Below are 19,129 nucleotides of genomic sequence, written 5' to 3'. Positions count from 1 at the left end.
CAAACCCTTCATGAAACCTCATCCCACCCATGGACGAGGTTTCATGAAAAATATGAAGGCCGCCTGGGCTCTTTGCCTGCCTATCCAACCTTAAGGTTGGACAGGCAGCATTCTTAACAACTTTAATTACTTTCTTAGTGGCCTTAATAGGCCTCTGACAGTTTGGCGGGCGGGCAGCTGAGTTGGCTACGCGCCCGCCGAGCTGACAATCTAACTGACGTGCGGTGATGTCGGGACGCACACCTGAAATCACCGTGCATCATTTTATGCGTCGGTGAGTGGGCCCCACCCCTGCACGCCGACCCGAAAATTCTTCCCCTGGAATAGTTTAAAATGTAAGCTAGCTGAGATTTCAATTGACTTTTTTCCATGTCGGTTTTGAGGCAAAAATGCATCTTGATGAAAACAATGTAATGGCAGAACGAGATAGGTTCATGATTACTGTCACCATTATTTTTCTCACCATCTATTTAGCAGTTACAAGATACAGCTTTTTGTACTGTGCACTTGTTTTTGGACGTGAAATTGGCTGGGATTTTCAATGGACTCCAATGTGCATCTGTGTATATGTAAATCTGTAATTTGTAATTGAAGGCTGGCAAAAGGAAACTGAACTAATTTCCACCGATTTTTGCGGTCCTCCACTGAGATCAAAAGCAAAGTTAACAAAAATAAACACTTCTTATTTTCCAAACCCTGATTTCTCCAGCTTGCGGTACAATTACATTTGGGGGATGCTCTACCTTTTGTTTAATTAAGAAGTCTTTGACCCAGAAAATTGAATTCATGCCATAAGTTTCAGTCATTTTGAGAAGGTTTCCAACTTCCATAAATTTTCTTTGTATTTGTCCTCAGCACTTTGTAATGCATCATTCTCAGCTTCTGTTATAATCACAGAATTGTTACGATATAGAAGGAGGCCAGTCAGCCCATTGTGTCTGCACCGGTTCTCTGAGCATTTTAACTTAGTGCCAATCTCCTGCCTTTTCCTCATAACTCTGCAGATTATTTAAATAAAAACAATCATCCAATGCCCTCTTAAATGCCTCAATTGAACCTGCCTCCACCACACTTCCAGGCAGTGCATTCCAACCCCTAAATGCTCGCTGTGTGAAAAAGTTTTTTCTGACCTCTCATTTCCTTTTTTTGCATAACACTTTAAAACTGCGCCCTCTGGTTCTCGACCTGTTTACGAGTTATCTACTCTATCCCGATCCCTCATGATTTTGAAAACTTCTATCTAATCTCCTCTTAGCCTTCTACTGTCCAAGGGAAACAGTCCCAACTTCTCCAATCTTTCCTCATAACTGAAGTGTCTCATCCTTGGAGCCATTCTCATAAACCTCTTCTGCACTCTCTCCAATGCATTGACATGCTTCCTATAGTGTGGCACCCAGAACTGTACACACTACTCCAGCTGGGGTCTAACAAGTGTCTTTTATAAGTTCATCATAACCTCCCTGCTCTTGTACTCTATGTCCCTATTAATGAAGCCTGGAATACTGTATGTTTTAGAAACAGCTCTCCCTACCTGTCCTGTCACCTTTAATGACCTATTTACATATACACCTTTATATATGTATATATACATAAGTATATGTGTTTGTGTATATATGTAATACGATTCAAATTATTCTGTGCATTGCTGGATTTTTTTTTGAATTTGCAGCTCACAGATATTACTGTTTGTATATTAGTGTTTCAGTTGATGCTTTCACGTAGAAATTACAGAATTCTTAATTTCATTATTGTATTGTTGCTAAGGAACTTTCACACTGATTTATGTGCAGTGGTCGCAGTTTGAGACTGGAGTACTTGCTTCGAGCAATGTCACAGACTAAAACTATACTGCGAGTTCATTCATGAGACGTGGGCGTCGGTGGGCTAGGCCAGCATTTATTGTCAACCCTAATTGCCCTTGAGAAGGTGGCAATGAGCTGCCCTCTTGAACCCATGTGGCGTAGGTACATTCACAGTGCTGTTAGGGAGGGAGTTCCAGGATCTTGACCCAGCGACCTTCAACGAAGGTGATATATTTCCAAGTCAGGATGGTGAGTGGCTTGGAGGGGAACTTCTAGGTGGTGGTGTTCCATGTGTCTACTGCCCTTATCCTTCTAGATGGTAGCGGTTGTGGGTTTGGAAGGTGCTGCCTAAGGAGCATCTGATCCTTCAGTGCATCTTATAGATGGTACATACTGCCACTATGTGTCAATGTTGGTGGGAGTGAATGTTTGTGGATGGGGTGCCAATCAAGCGGGCTGCTTGTCCTGGATGGTGTCAAGCTTCTTGAGCGTTGTTGGAGCTGCATTCATTCAGGAAAATAATTTAAAGCCATTTGTTCAAGGCAAGTTGAGAGTTCTCTGAACAAATGGAGAGGATGGATGAGGGTCATGTGGTTGATGTGTATATGGACTTTCGAAAAGCATTAGATAAAATATCACATCATGGACTTGTTAGCAAAACTAAAACCCATGGGATAAAGGGAAAGTAGGTGGATGGATATCAGATTCGCCACAGTACAGAAAGTAGAGAGTAGTGATAAATGGCTGTTGTTCAGACTGGACTATGCAGTAACTTCCCCAGGTGTCAGTGTCTGCTCTTTTTCATATGTATTAATGACCCAGACTTGGGTATACAGGGCATAATTTCAGGATTTGCATATGATACAGACTTTTGAAATGTAACAAATGGTGATGGGGGGTCGGGTCGTACAGGCGGTTTGACAGATTGGTGAAATGGATAAACACATGGCTGATGAAATTTAGCACAGAGAAGTGAAAAGTGATGCATTTTTCTGGGAAGAATTAGGAGAGGCAATATAAACAAAATGGTACGGTTTTAAGTAGGGTGCAGAATCAGGGAGATCTGGAGTGTACATACACAAAGTCTTTGAACAATCTGTTTAAAAGGCATAAGGGATCCTTGGCTTTATAAGAGGCATATAGAGTACAGAAGCAAGGAAATTATGCTGACCCTTTCTAAAATACTGGTTGAATTTTGCCTACCACGTTTTAGGAAGGATGTTGAGCCCTTTTTTAACTTTATTCTTTCATGGGTGTGGTTGTGGCTGGCAAGGCCAATATTTATTGCCCATCCCTAATTGCTTTTGAGAAGGTGGTGGTGATCTGCGGGCCATATGACATAGGTACAACCACAATGCTGTTAGGAAGGGAATTCCAGGATTTGGACTTAGAGGGTGCAGTGGAGATGTACAAAAATGATCTCAGGGATGAAAGACTTCAATTATGTAGGAAGACTAGCGAAGTTGGGGGCACTTAAACTTAGGGTACAGAAGATTAAGTGGAGACTGTTCAAAATCATGAATGGTTTTGATAGATTAAGGGGAAGCTGTTTCCGCTGGCAGAAAGGTCAGTAAGCAGAGGACACAGATTTAAGATAACATGAGAGAGTGAGAGGCCATGTGAAGAAAGAAAATGTACGCGCTAAGTTATGATCTGGAATGTACTGTATGAAAGTAGGATAGCAAATTCAATAATATCTTTCAAAAGGGAGTTGAATAAATACTTGAAAAGATAGAATGTGATGGATATAGAAAAAGACACCAGAGAAAAACCAGCAGTTCCACAACTTGATCGAATAGGTGCTCTCCAGCATTTCCACACGATGCAGAAACGAAATGGAACATATCCCGAGACACCATCTACAATATTGCACTCTCAACATATGGGAAGCAAGAGCAGAAAAATACTGACTGGTTCGAGGCTAACATCATTGATAGAAGCTGTCATTGAAGCCAAGCAGTCCGCTTTCATTAATTGCAAGAGAGATCCACTTGAGAAGACTCTAAATGTACTGGGAGCTATTCGAAGTAAAGCCCAACAGACTGCTAGGTGGTGTGCCACTCACTACTGGTTACAACTTTACCAGAATATTCAGGTGTCCTTTGATACAAGAAATGCTAGGGGCATTTATGACTGGATCAAAATGGCAACAGGCCCATCAGCAAAGAAAACAGCTCAGTTGAAAACTGAGTTATCACCGACTGCAATGAACAGTTGAAAAGTTGGGTAGAATATACCTTGACTTTTACCCTCGGGAGAACACTCTCACAGAGGAAGCTTTAGGTGTTATATAAAGCCTGCTGTTCATGGAAGGACTGGATATTGAATCAACAGTGGAGGAGCTCAGCAATGCTATTGACTCACATGCCATGGATAAAGCTCCAGGTGCTGATGCTATACAGCCTGAATTCATCGAGCATGGGGAAATCAGCACGCCTGCAGCATCTGCTTGAACTTTTCTGTCTCTGCTGGAGGAAGGGCCAATACTGCAAGATATGCATGATGCAAAGGTTGTGTCCTTTAAAAGAACAAGGGTGACAGTAGTGATTGCAACAACTATTGAGACATCTCCCTGCTGCACATCATATAAAAGTCAGACTGTAGATCCTGGCTCAGTGCATCTAACCTGAATACCAGTGTGGCTCCAGAACTGGAAAAGTTATAAGTGACATGATTTCTTAGTACAGTAACTTAATATTTGCTCATGGCATTTCTCTTTGTTTTCATCAGTCTCACGAAGGCATTCGACTATGTGAGCAGAGGCGATCTTTTTAGACTGCTGGAGAAAATTGGCTGCCCACTGAAGCTGCTCAATGTGATCTCCACTTTCCATGACACGATGGGTCAAGCCAGCCTTTGAGATCTGCAGTGGGGTCAGATAGGGTTGTATTCTGGCACTCGTTAGCATATTCTCTTTGCTGCTGGTATATGCCTTCAGGTCATCTACAGAGGGTGTAAACTTACATACCAGAACTGACAGAAAGCAGTTCAGCCTTGCTTGCCTTAGATGCAAGACAAAGGTGTGCGAAGTCCTCATCAGAAAGTTGCCACATGCCAAAGAACACTTTGAGCGGCAAACGGACAGACTCTCATGACTGTGAAGAGCTTGGTTCCATCAGCATCAAGAAGACAAAGGCTATGGTCCAGTATGTTGCCACACTGCCATCTGTCACCATTGACAATGTGCCGCTTTAGTTTGTTGATAGCTTCCCATATCTAGGCTCCACAACCACCAGTAATCTGTCACTTGATTCTGAAATCAGCACACGCATCTCAAATGCCGCGGCTATGTCCAAGCTGCGTAAGAGAGCGTGGAATAGCAGCAGCCTAACTGAAAACACCAAACTGCGAGTCTACCAAGCCTGCATCCCCAGTGTACTCCTGTCCAGTAGTTAGGCTTGGACTGCATATGTCAGGTAGAAGAAAAGACTGGAACAGTTTCCACCTTTGCTGTCTCGGATGTAACCTTGGCGGTTTTGGCAGGGCAAGGTCACCAACCCAGACTTTGGAGCATGCTAATTTCATCAGCATGCATTCATTGCTAAGTCAATGAAGTCTCTGCTGGCTTGGCCATGCTTACAGGATGGATGATGGTTGTAGATCCAAAGACCTACTATATGGTGAACTGGCCACTACGTCACAACCTCCTGGGCATCATAACTACCTGGGAGGGAACAATCAATTTTTACCAAAACTGCTGTCTTTTGGTAAAGGTATAGTCTAAAGGGGAGTATGTTTTATTCATGGTGTGAAGAGATTTAACTTTTGAGTAATGTGGGTTATGATTATGGGTAGTATATGATTGTGGAATTACGGAAATTATCCTCGTCGCTTAGAGGGTGAAATCGATTGGAACAAATTAATTATTGAACCTTGACAGACATGAATCATGCAATTTCTCCACTTCTAGAGGTGATTTTTTTTATTCATTCATGGGATGTGGGCTTTGCTGGCTGGGCCAGCATTTATTGCCCAACTCTAGTTGCCCTTGAGAAGATGGTGGTGAGCTGCCTTCTTGAACTGCTGCAGTACATGTGGTGTAGGTGCAACCACAGTGCTGTTAGGAAGGGAGTTCCAGGATTTTGACCCAGCGACAGTGGAGGAACAGTGATATATTTCCAAGTCAGGATGGTGAGTAACTTGGAGGCGAACTTCCAGGTGGTGGTGTTCCCATCTATCTGCTGCCCTTGTCCTTCTAGGTGGTAGTGGCCGTGGATTTGGAAGGTGCTGTCGAAGGAGCCTTGGTAAATTCCTGCAGTGCATCTTGCAGACGGTACACGCTGCTGCTACTGTGTGTCGGTGATGGAGGGAGTGAATATTTGTGGATGTGGTGCCAATCAAGCGGGCTGTTTTGTCCTGGATGGTGTCAAGTTTTTTGAGTGTTGTGGGAACTGCACTGATCCAAGCAAGTGGAGAGTATTCCATCACATTCCTGACTTGTGCCTTGTAACTGGTGGACAGGCTTTGGGGAGTCAGGAGATGAGTTACTGTTCGCAGGATTCCTAGCCTCTGACTTGCTTTTGTAGTCACAGTATTTATATGTCTCGTCCAGTTCAGTTTCTGGACAATGGTAACCACCAGGATGTTGATAATGGGTGATTCAGTGATGGTAATGCCATTAAACATCAAGGGGCAATGTTTGGATCCTCTCTTGTTGGGGATGGTCATTGCCTGACACTTGTGTGGCGTGAATGTTACTTGCCACTTGTCAGCCCAAGCCTGAATATTGACCAGGTCTTGCTGCATTTGGGCATGGACTACTTCATTTTATGAGGAGTGGAGAATGGTATTGAACATTATGCAATCGTCAGCGACTTCTGATCTTATGATGGAAGGAAGATGAAGCAGCTGAAGATGGTTGGGTCGAAGATACTACCCTTAGGAACTCCTGCAGTGAGGTCGTGGAGCTGAGGTGACTGGTGTCCAGCAGCCACAACCATCTTCCCTTATGCTAGATATGACTCCAACCAGCGGAGAGTTTTCCCCCTGATTCCCATTGACTCCAGTTTTGCTAGGGCTCCTTGGTGCTACACTTGGTCAAATGCGGCCTTGATGTCAAGGGCAGTCACTCTCACCTCACCTCAGGAGTCCAGCTCTTTTGTCCATGTTTGAACCAAGGCTGTAATGATGTCAGGAGCTGAGTGGCCTGGCAGACCCCAAACTGAGCATCAGTGAGCAGGTTATTGCCAAGCAAGTGCCGTTTGAAGACCCTTTCCATTACTTTACTGATGATGGCGAGTAGACTGATGGGGTGGTAATTGGCCAGGTTGGATTGTCCTGGTTTTTCTGTACAGGACATACCTGAGTAATTTTCCACATAGCCGGGTAGATGCCAGTGTTGTCGCTGTACAGCTTGGCCAGGGGCGCAGCAAGTCCTGGAGCGCAAGTCTTCAGTACTATTGCCGGAATCTTGTCAGGGCACATAGCCTTTGCACTATCCAGTGCCTTCAACCATTTCTTGAATTGGTGAAGACTGGCATCGGTGATGCTGGGGACCTGTGGAGGAGGCCGAGATGGATCATCCACTCGGCACTTCTGGTTGAAGGTTGTAGCAAATGCTTCAGCTTTATATTTTGCACTGATGTGTTGGGCTCCTCGATCATTGAGGATAGGGTTATTTGTGGAGCCCCCTCCTCCAGTGAGTTGTGTAATTGTCCTCCACCATGGATGTGGCATGGCTTTAGAGCTTAGATCTGATCTGTTGGGTGTGGGATTGCACAGCTCGATGATCACTTGCTGCTTATGCCGTTTGGCACACAAGTAGTCCTGTGTTATCGCTTCACCAGGTTGGCACCTCATTTTTAGGTATGCCTGGTGCTGCTCCTGGCATGCTGTCCTTCACTCTTCATTGGACCAGGGTTGATCCCTGGCTTGATGGTAATGGTTGAATGGGGGATATGCCAGGCTATGAGGTTACAGATTGTGTTCGTGTACAATCCTGCTGATGGCCTACAGCATCTTATGGATGCTCAGTTCTGAGTTGCTAGATCTGTTCGAAAACTATCCCATTTAGCACGGTGGTAGTGCCACACAACATGATGCAGGGTTTCCTCAATGTGAAGGCGGGACTTCCTCTCCACAACGACTGTGCGGTGGTCACTCCTACCGATACCGCCGTGGACAGATGCATCCATGGCAGGCAGGTTGGTGAAGATAAGGTCAAGTATGTTTTTCCCTCGTGTTGGTTCCCTCTCCACCTGCTGCAGACCCAGTCTAGCAGCTATGTCATTTTGACTCGGCTAGCTCGGTTACAAGTAGCTCCACGGTTACAGGTAGCTACCAAGCCGCTCTTGGTGATAGACATTGAAGTCCCCCAATCAGAGTACATTCTGCATCCTTGCCACCAGTGGTGTTCAACATGGAGGTGCACTGATTCATCAGCTGAGGGAGGGAGGTATGTAGTAACCAGCAGGCTTGCAGCCTATGTTTGCCCTGATGCCAGAGTCAACATTGAGGACTCTCAGGGAAACTTCCTCCCAACTGTATACCACTGTGCCACCACCTCTGCTGGGTCTGTTCTGCCGGTGAGACAGGACGTACCTGGAGATGGTGGTGGTGGTGTCTGGGACATTGATTCTGTGAAGATAATTATATTAGGCTGTTGCTCTACTGGTCTGTGGACACTAGCCCCCAGATGTTAGTAGGCAGGACTTTGCAGGGTTGACAGGGCTGAGATTGTTGTTGTCGCTTCCATTGCCTAGGTCGATGCTGCGTCCTGTTTCATTCCTTTTTTTTGTAACCTTATAGCGGTTTGATACAACTGAGTGGCTTGCTAGGTCATTTCAGAGGGTGTTTAAGAGTCAACCAATTGCTGTGAGTCTGGAGTCACATGTAGGCCAGACCAGGTAAGATGGAAGATTTCCTTCCCTAAAGGGCATTAGTGTACCAGATGGGTTTTTAACAATCGACAATGGTTTCATGGTCATCATTAGACATTTAATTCCAGATTTTTGTGGAATTCAAATTCCACCATCTGCTGTGGCGGGATTCCAACCCAGGCCCCCAGAGCATTACCCTGGGTTTCTGTTACCCTAGTCCAGTGACAATACCATTACGCCATCACCTCTCCAGAAAATCAATTCCTGTATTCCGTTTGTCATATTTGTGTAAAATCCTTAATTCTGTATATAACTCTGGATTCTTAATGTCACTAATATGAAAAGGGAATTGAACAATCGAGGCTGTAACTTTGCATGAGATGCCATTTCTCTTGCAAGTAATGAATTGATTTTGAAATGAGAGGCTGGCAAGTACAGATGTTCAAAACATATTTTCCCGGTTTTTGCAGTCAGCGATGAGTGAACGGCATTCACTTCATTACCCTTGCACTTGCCCATTGTGGGCTTTTGCATTGTGATTTACAGTTATCAGTCAAATCAACATAGTGTCCTTGACAAGGGACATTGGGCCTCATGCGAAAAGAAACAAGAAAATTTTTCCAAAGTTCGAACCAAAGACTTAGAGAAAGTAAGAAAAGGCCATTACTTTAGAAAATAAATTGGCTGTGTGGTAGAGAGTAAAGAGAATTGCTGTAGACTGCAGGGAGATATCAATAGACCGGTCAGGTGGGCAGAAAAGTAGCAAATGGAATAAAACCTGGAGAAGTGTGAGGTGATGCATTTGGGGAGGGCATCAAGGCGAACGATTACACAATAACATGGAAAATACTGAGAGGTGTAGAGAAAATGAGGGACCTTGGAGTGAATGACCACAGATTCCTGAAGGTCACAGGACAGGTTGATAAGGTGATTAAGAAGGCATATGGAGTCCTTTCATTTATTAGCTGATGCATAGAATATAAGAGGACGGAGGTTATGTTGGAACCATGTAAAACATTAGTTACGCCACAGCTTTACTTGTGTGCAGTTCTGGTCACCTCATTACAGAAAGAATGTCATTGATTTCGAGAGGGTACAGAGGAGCCTTATGAGGATGTTGCCACGACTGGAGAATTGTAGCCATAAGGAAAGATTGAATAGGCTGGGGTTGTTCCCCTTGGAACAGAGGAGGCTGAGGGGAGATTTGATTGAGATATACAAAAATGTGAGAGGCCTGGATTGAATGGATGGGAAGGGCCCATTTATTGTAATAGAGAGGTCAGTGACTTGGGGGAATAGATTTAAAGTGATTGGTGGAAAAGTTAGAGGGGAGCTGAAGAAAATCTTCCCTTGGAGGGTTGTGAGGGTCTGGAGCTCATTGTTTGAAAGGGTAGTAGAGGAAACCTTCTACTTATTTGAAAATATGCACTTCAAGTACCATAATCTACAGGGCTATGGGAAGTGGGATTAGGCTGGGTGGTTCATTTTTTGCCAGTGCAGACACAGTGGGCCCAAGTGATCTCTTTGTGTCCCATAAACCTTCTATGATTCTATGATTTTAATTCAGTGTAAAATCTTATGCAGAAGATGAATTAAAGCAACTGAAAGATGTGATTGAGAGAGGGCTAATCGACAAGAAAATATAAAAATAAATTCATAACTATATATAAAATGAACGGAATGTTACAATTAAGTTGCCACTATACAATTTATTGACTTCTGCTATGGGGAAAGTGAGTGAAAGGTTTTCTTGCTGTGCACTAAAAATGTCATTGATTGCAATTGTTTATGGCTTCAGCACTATTTTAGCACATTGCAGGAAAAGTGATAGGCAGAGAGTGGCCTTGGAACAGAGTACACTGCAAACAGTATAAAAGTTGGAAATTTGTTTCTGAAGGGGAAGGAGGATATTCAGTATTCAATATTTGTAGTAATTCATGTTATAGATAAACATTTAGATCAGCCATGATTGTATGGAATGGCAAAGCAGGGTTGAAGAGCCGGAAACCTGCTCCTATTTCTTATGTTCTTAGTCTGAAGGAATGTGAGTCCACACTTGTAAAAGTTAATTTTCAGCTTCAGAGTGCTTGTCTGGCCATAAAATTCTGTTAAAAATTCATTTACACTTGCGCGGACATGCCTTAACTCTTTCAGGTGAGTTTATTGGGCATCCAGAGGCATTTGGGTGTTTGAAAGCCGGGTCTCTGTGAGCTACTGATGTAGTGAAGCTTGTGGATGAACAGGATAAGCAGGACAGCAGTTTTCTAATTTCTGTGCATGTGCAGATGCCAGAAGTTGGTATCAATTTACTTTCTTAATAATGGTGAACGCTGGGAGGCCCGATTTTGTCGTAAGAATATTTGTCCCCTTTGGACCAAACAGTCTATTTCTGATGTTACAGCTTTTGATAATTTTAACATATAAGCTGTTTCTGGATTATTCTTGTAGTTTATTTTAAATTTTTAGCCATTAACTCCCACTGTGTAGTTACATTCCTAATCATCTTTACTGTGTTTTTTTACAAGACTTCCCAGCGTTATTTCCCAAAATCTCATGATTTTTTCAAATCTTGTGAGACTTGATTCTACGTGCCTCTTTAGCCATTTAAATAAAGTTCACATCTGGTGAGACCTGTAGTCTTTGTGACCTCTTGTCTACATAGTATCAGAGAATTTACAGTACAGAAACCGGCATTCAGCACAACTGCTCTGTGCCAGTGCTTATGCACCGCACAAGCTTCCTCGAATCTCTCTTCATACAAATATATGAATACGTTTCTCCTCTGCTTGCTGTTTTTTTTTACAAGACTTCCCGGCGTTATTTCCCAAAATCTCATGATTTTTTCAAATCTTGTGAGACTTGATTCTACGTGCCTCTTTAGCCACTTAAATAAAGTTCACATCTGGTGAGACCTGTAGTCTTTGTGACCTCTTGTCTACATAGTATCAGAGAATTTACAGTACAGCAACCGGCATTCAGCACAACTGCTCTGTGCCAGTGCTTATGCACCGCACAAGCTTCCTCGAATCTCTCTTCATACAAATATATGAATACGTTTCTCCTCTGCTTGCTGTTTACCAGTTGTTCATTCTTTGCCCCCTCTTTAAAATTTAATTTTAGTGATGTGAACATCATTGGTGGCTGGCGTATATTGCCCTTCCTTAGTTACCTTGAGAAGTTGGGGATACAACTGAGTGTGCCTTGTTAGGCTAGAAACCTCTTCACCCAAAGAGTGTTAAGAAGTAGAATTTGTCACCACAGTGAATGGTTGAAGCAAATGGGATAAATGCATTTAAGGGGAAACTAGATAAGTGTATGAGGGAGAAAGGAATGGATGTTTACGACAGGGTTTGAATTGAAAAACGATGGGGGTAGGCATGAGTGGAGCATAAATACAGCATGGACTGGTTGGGCCGAATGGCCTGTTTGTGTGCCATATATCCTATGTAATACTATGCTGATGTGTGATTGGAGTCGGGTGGAGGTTAGACTGGCTAAGGACAGTAGGTTTCCTTTCCCAAAGAATCAGTTGAGTTTTTACAGCAATCTGGCAACTTTATGGTAACTTTGACTATATGAGCTTTTTAAGCTGATTTCAAATTCTCAAAGTGCCTTAATGGGGTTTGAACTTGCATTATGGTCCAGGTGTCTGGATAGTTAGTCAAGTAATGTAACTACAGAACTACCACAACCTTTCTCTCTCATTCTTCCACCTTTCCTCCACGCACTCTGTTCCTTTGCAAATACTGTACATAATGCACCATACGCTTTTTCAGATCTAGCCTTAAAAGGCTGTGTTGAACCTGAAACTGGAAAGCACAGTTCAATTCCCATTGTGCCTGATCTTCATCAGGGAAAACCAGTGACAGAATTATCTCAAAGTTGGGAAGATTTTTTTCTACTTGTTCGGATCTTGAGCCGATCTGTCTGTATATTTTCATGATAGAATATGGTAACCCTATTGTGAGACTACGAGGTGAATCTGTCATTACCCTCTTGATGCTACACGGACCTATCCATGTGATGAGGGTTGCCTACCATACAGAGCCTTGCTGTTCAAAATTAGGAAGTTGAGAACCAACATTTGGTTGTCATGTGATGCAGCATTGTACACACATTCAAGTACTTGTGTCCAGTTGTCTAATTTGAAAGTAGTGCAGAGTTGGTAGAAGAATTAGTCAAGCAAATTTTGGCATGCTTACTGTATAAGTTGACCTTTTGAAGCCTCCAAAAACCCCTCCAAAACAAGGTCGACTTATATGCTGAGTATAGAAGCAAACTGCGGGTGTGGGTGGTCGCCATCTTTGTAGTTCACCATGTGGGGTCTGCACAGTGTGGGTGTGTCTTAAACTCCTGCACATCGTCACTCAGCTTGTATCAAGGTAAAACATCCACTTCTGGGATGAAAAATTGAAGCTGGCTACTAATGCAAGTAGAGGATGTGGTGGAAGGAAAGTGATGGGGGTGGGTGGGGGGAGTGGGGCGTAGGTTGAATTATATGCCAATTATATGCAAAAATATGATTTTTGGGGCTGAAAAATATGGGGTCATCTTATTTGCTGCAATTTATGCAAAAGGCAAAATAATAGCCCATGATATCTTTCAACTATTGTTTGTAAATTTGTTTTTTTGCATTTAAATGCGAAATGTTGCATGATACAAAAATCATGAAAAATGGCTTAATTTTTAATTTAGTTATGCAATAATATTTCAAGTAGCAAGTTTGGTTTGCTCAACTTTACTGAACTATATTGCATCACATCAGTGGCTGTTAGGTTTCATATGAGGGTTGAGGAATTACATGTTAATAGCACATGGCTGTAGTTACTTCACTGCCTTTTGATGTCTTTTATTTTAAACACATATAATGTGCAGGGAATTGACCATGTGGTTTACTTAGCTTTTCCTTGTTTGGATACACTTATTGATAGATTATGTTTTGTTCCTAATTGATGTAACAATTGCATCCAGTTAATGCAATCTAATGTCCGTAGCATTGCTTCACCAAACTGGCACATACTCAGAAGATGAGCAATCACTAAATGTTTGTTTATTTTGGGATGTGTTTGCTATTCTAAGAGTCTGACAGAGTTTCTTGCTTCATGGGGCAACTGCTATTAGCCCTCATACAGGGGACATAATTGACTTGTTTGAGCTATTGTAGATTGTTTTGTGAGAAAACTTGTAGGCTAATTTGAGCGTGGCTAGTATTTCCGTGTTTTATTGAATGTGGTTGCAGCTTACCCTGGTCTAAAGGTGCTTTTGTCAGAAACTGCTGCCATTTTTGGTAATACGGGTTTCTTATTGATATTATGTGATTACTTAGCTAATTTATTTACATAAAGAAGGGTTTGGTGACATGGAAGATGAATGCATTCCCGTTGGCTTTGTTAATCCAGTTAAAACTTCAAATTTTTTTTGAAGTGTTGAAGGAACATTTAGGAATTCTAACAGGAAATTTAAATATTATATTAAATATTTGCAAAGACCGACATGAGAAACGATCATGAATTCTGGTTTAAGTTTTGCATTTATATGAAAGTGATGCATTCAAGTATTCTAAGAGTGCATGCATTTTATTCTTCCAACATATATTTTTTGAAAAAAGAAATACCAATCACTGTATCTTCCAGTATTTGGTGTTGCTGCTAATTTTGTTGAGGCATTTCATTAATATTATTTGTGAGTCAAATTGTTCAAGATTTCCATTGGAACCACAGATTTGTATTAAAGTTTGTAATTCATTCCAATGCTGTGTATGAGGTCATATAACAGTTGATCTTAGCCAAAATTCTCAGACTTGATTTGATCTGAAGTATTCTGTTCTACTTAAATGCAAGAGGAAGTCCAGTGGAACATTGCTCAATTTCCATATAGTGATTGAACATTAAGTATCTCCATGTCTGTATGGGTATTGCAGTCACCTAATTGATAGACAGAGACAATAACTAGCACTACATTGACCATAACTTTCCAATCTTTCTTAGACTTAGGTGGTGGCAGAGGACTTGAGAATTTCAAATGTTACACCGTTGTTCAAAAAACGATGTGAAGATAAACTCAGTAGCTACAGGGCAGTCAGTTTAACCTCGGTGATGGGGAAGCTTTTACAAACAATAATTCGGGACAAAATTGATAGTTATTTAGGCAAATACAAGTTAATAAAGGGAATGTGACCATCTCCCCTTGACATTCAATGTCATTACCATCGTTGACTCCCCCACTATCAACATTCTGAGGATTACCATTGACCAGAAACTGAACTGGACTAGCCGTATAAATACCGTGGCTACAAGAGCAGGTCAGAGGCTAGGAATCCTGTGGCGAGCAACTCACACCCCCGACCCCCCCAAAGCCTGTCCACCATCAACAAGGCACAAGTCAGGAGTGTATGATGGAATCTCTCCATTTGCCTGGATGAGTGCAGTTCCAAAACACTGGAGAAGCTTCACTCCATCCAAGACAAAGAAGCCTGCTTGATTGGCACTGCATCCACAAACATTCACTCCCTCCACCACCAATGCACAGTGGCAGCAGTGTATGCCATCTACAAGATGCACTGCATGAACTCATGAAGGCTCCTTAGGCAGCACCTTACAAACCCACAGCACTACCATCTAGAATGACAAGGGCAGCAGATAGATGGGAACACCACCACCTGGAAGTTCCCCTCCAAGTCACACACCATCCTGACTTGGAAATATATCGCTGTTCTTTCACTCTAGCTGGGTCAAAATCCTGGGACTCCCTCCCAAAAAGCACCGTGCATGTACCTCCACCAGATGGACTGCAGCGATTCATGAAGGTAGCTCATCACCAGAACCTCTAGGGCAGTTGGGGATGGGCAATAAATGCTGACCTAGCCAGCGACGCCCACATCTCATGAATGAATAAAAAAAAAGCTTTTTGTCTTTCATTCATCAGGGCAGTTCGCAAGAATGCCAATAGTAAAGGGAACAACAACTTATACTGCATAAGAAGAGAGTACTGATTGGAAGGCAAGTAGATTCTGGTAGATGCGTTGCCATGAGGAATGTACCAGGGAACATTCCCTGGTTCATTCCTCATGACAATGCCTTCACCAATCAGTCGACCAGTCTGGTTTGAATTTGAATAAAAGCTTGGCAGTTAACCCTGCCCGAGTGTATTCTCCATGGCAATGCTGCTACCAATCAGAGTTCACTTGTCAACCAATCAGCACTTTCTCCTCACGCAGTATAAATTGTTGTTCCCTTTACTATTGGGTATTCTTGTGAACTGTCCTGATAAGTGCAAGACGAAAAGGTTTGACAGCACGTCCCTTTTTTTCAGCAATACTCAATTTTTGTAGGACCAAATGATTAATTCCTTAAGCAGCGGGGGGAAATGTTGTAGTCCTACAGAGCTTACAGAAATGGGGGCGAGGCTATGAAGAGATTTGAACATGAGGATAACAATTTAGAGGCCTCCCAGGGAGCATTGGAATGGTTCAGTCTGGTGGAGACAAAGGCATGGATGCTGCTTGATGAACAGGTAAATTCAGGCATGGACAGAGATTAGTGATTTTTAAGAGGTAGTGGATATAGGCTATCTGTGATGAGGTGCTGTGAGTTTACAAGCTCTATTTGGGGTCAGAAGCTGCTAAGTTTGCAAACATTTAGTTCCAGCCTGAGACAGTGAGGGTACAGAGCTTGTGGTGGATGTGCTGCAAATGATGGCTTCAGTCTTCCCATTGTTTAACAGGAGCAAATGGTACTTTTTCCAGCTGAGATGTAGGACAAGTATCCTAATGACAAAGAGACAGTGAAAGGTTCGAGAGAAGCAGTGGACAATTAGAGCTGGGTTTCATCCCCAAATTCATAGAACCTAATGTCAAACCTTCAGCTGATGTTGCTGAACTGTAGCATGTAAATGAGTAAGAAGAGGGAGCCAAGGATGGAATCTTGGGGGATTATTTGTGTCCTGGATTGGCTCATAAATTTAATGGGTGTCATAACTTTCTGGAAACTGACCCAGAGCTATTCAACTCTAGGGAATACATGTTACCACATTGTTAAATTGTGTATTAAGAAGTTGACAATTTGTGACATATGTTATTCTATTTACTGCTTCGTGGTTTGACATTATAGGGATTATATCCTATAAAATGCTACGCTGACTAACTCAATTAACAAGAACTCGTTGAGCACTTGCTAAAGAATGGGCTTGAAATTTGTTAATTTTGTCATTTTATGCTCCTGTAAAGTGCATTGGGATGTTTTTATTACCTTCAAGGTGCTATATAAAAGATAAATTCAGGGTGATCTGAATGATTAGCTACTGTACAAATCATGATCCTGCTTGGGATTTCATCCTGGAGTTTAACTGTTAAGCGTGACATCATGGAGACTTCAAGCCTTGGAGGTTTCACTAGACTATCTTTTGCCTATCTTGTGGATTGTCATGATTTACATGACCATGTGCCATGATCTAAATTTTTTAAATTGTAATATTGCAATTCACTGAGGCAGCACATTTTCATTTAATTAAATAAAAACTGAATTGTAATGACTCTAGATGTTTAATTCAACATTTAGACATTTGCCTTAAGCACTAAGTGATATGGATGAGAACATTTCTTCACTTAGCTGCAAGTTTGTAAAATAAGTGGGCTAAAAAATAATTAAATGGAAACCACTTCTTTGTTTTAATTGAAGAAGACGAAAAAAATTTAATCCAGTTCAATTTAACGGTTGTGTAATAAGTGTATAAAAGTGCGTACACATTTTGGTTGGTGTAAGCAATATTCCCTTAGTGTGGCTTATCTAGATTTGTTGTTTTGCAGGATGATCATGAGAGCTGTGGCTCCAGTTCAACCAACCGCAGCACAACAGAGAGCATAAAATCATTAGCTAAAACTCGTCGCATCCAGCAAGTGACCTCAACTGACCCTGACTTACCCCCAGGTGAGTGATGAATGAAGGCATGTGACTGGGGAGGGAGGCTTTTGAAATGTTCTTGTTGGATGTAAATTTAAATAATAAATTTATAACCATTCATAATTTAGAAAATATTGACATGAAAAGGTGCAATGATAATCTTATGGTGATCAAAGCTAACTCTTAGATGCCCTAAAGACAAAAGTCAAATATATTTGTTTGTTGATTGACGCTATGACAGACAAGAAGTGTTTACCCGAAGTCTGTTGAATGCAAGCTTATCTTCCTTTTATCTCGTTTCTACTCCCTTACTCTGAGCTGAAAAACAAACTTTACGCACAATGAAGTTTTGTCACAGCTAGTTGTTGTTCTAACATATGTCTGACCCACCTGCTATCACTTGTAGGCCATAACAATGTATATAAAACCAAGGGTATGAAGTAGGACTCATCTCTAAACTGCCCCCTGTTGGTTAGCTGCCTTATTGCTGTGGCAGTGCATTGTTTCATAAATACAATTCTGTTTAATTGACAAATTGCACCTTCTTTCAGTACTGTGCGTACAGAGCTGCATTCTGACAAACAGTCTATCATTAGATTTATCACAATGAAGCAGTGTTGTACCAACTCCTTTAGTAGTTGATGTACTTTGTCCCAAATTAGTTTAGCCTCCTTGTTCTGTCATAAAAGTTAAAGAAACAAAGATGTATTTGAAGAAGAGTTAGAAATAATTAGTTAATGTAACACATTTGTTTTCAGTTTATTAGCAATAAGATCATAAACTGAAATATATGGCTGTCGGGTAGCATTTGCGATCCCTTACGTTTTTCTATTGCTTCCAAACAGAAGCACATAAGTGAAAGTGATTTTCAGATGCTGCATATCATAGAAAGGTTACAGCACAGAAGGAGGCCATTTGGCTTATTTTGTATGTGCTGGCTCACTGGAGGAGCAATTCACCTAGTGCCACCCCTGGTCCTGCAAATTCTTCCTTTTCAGGTAATCCAATTCTTTCACGAATGCCTGAATTGAACTTGCCTTCACCACACTCTCAGGCAGTGCATTCCAGATCCTAACTACATGCTGTGTGAAAAACTTTTCAGTTATATTGCCATTGCTTCTTTTGCAAGCCACTTTAAATCTCTATCCTTTGGTTCTTGATCCGTCAACTAATGGCAATAGTTTCTTTCGACCTTTTCTGTCCAGAAACCCCTTTTGACCCAGTGACAGTGAAGGAACAGCAATAAACTTCCAAGTCAAGATGGTGTGCGACTTGGAGGGGAGCTTGCAGGTGGTGGTGTTCCTATACGTATTCGAGCCTTGCTCTTCCAAGTAATAGAGTTTGAAAGGTGCCATCTGAGGAAGCTTGGTGGTGTTGTCGCTACGATTCTTGTAGATGGTGCACGCTGCTGCCATTGTGTCGGTGGTGGAGAGAGTGCATGTTTAAGGTGGTGGATGGAGTTCCGATCAAGCGGTCTGCTTTGTCCTGGATAGTGTCGAATTTCTTGAGTGTTGTGTGATCCGTGCACATCCTGGAAAGGGGAGAGCTTCCCTTTACACTTTTGACTTGTAGATGGTAGAATGACTTTGCGGAGTACGATGATAAGTTACTA

General features: G+C 42.1%; 1 protein-coding gene across 11 annotated transcripts in view; it reads left to right on the top strand.

The window, feature by feature from the left end:
- Positions 1-19,129, top strand: part of LOC121278899 (vacuolar protein sorting-associated protein 13B-like) — a 1,102,197-nt gene that overhangs the window by 55,029 nt on the left and 1,028,039 nt on the right. For all 11 annotated transcript variants that reach the window (XR_005943292.1, XM_041189400.1, XM_041189399.1 and 8 more), the window contains exon 4: positions 17,424-17,544. Coding sequence is in view for 10 of the 11 variants with exons in the window: in XM_041189400.1 (XP_041045334.1) it covers positions 17,424-17,544 (121 nt within the window). In the remaining variant the exon portion in view is untranslated. The remainder of the gene's footprint in view (positions 1-17,423; positions 17,545-19,129) is intronic.

This window comes from Carcharodon carcharias, chromosome 6 (assembly GCF_017639515.1).
Source record: "Carcharodon carcharias isolate sCarCar2 chromosome 6, sCarCar2.pri, whole genome shotgun sequence".
Classification (NCBI taxonomy): domain Eukaryota; kingdom Metazoa; phylum Chordata; class Chondrichthyes; order Lamniformes; family Lamnidae; genus Carcharodon; species Carcharodon carcharias.
The sequence above is the reverse complement of the archived record's forward strand: the minus strand, read 5'-3'. Positions and strand labels throughout refer to the sequence as shown.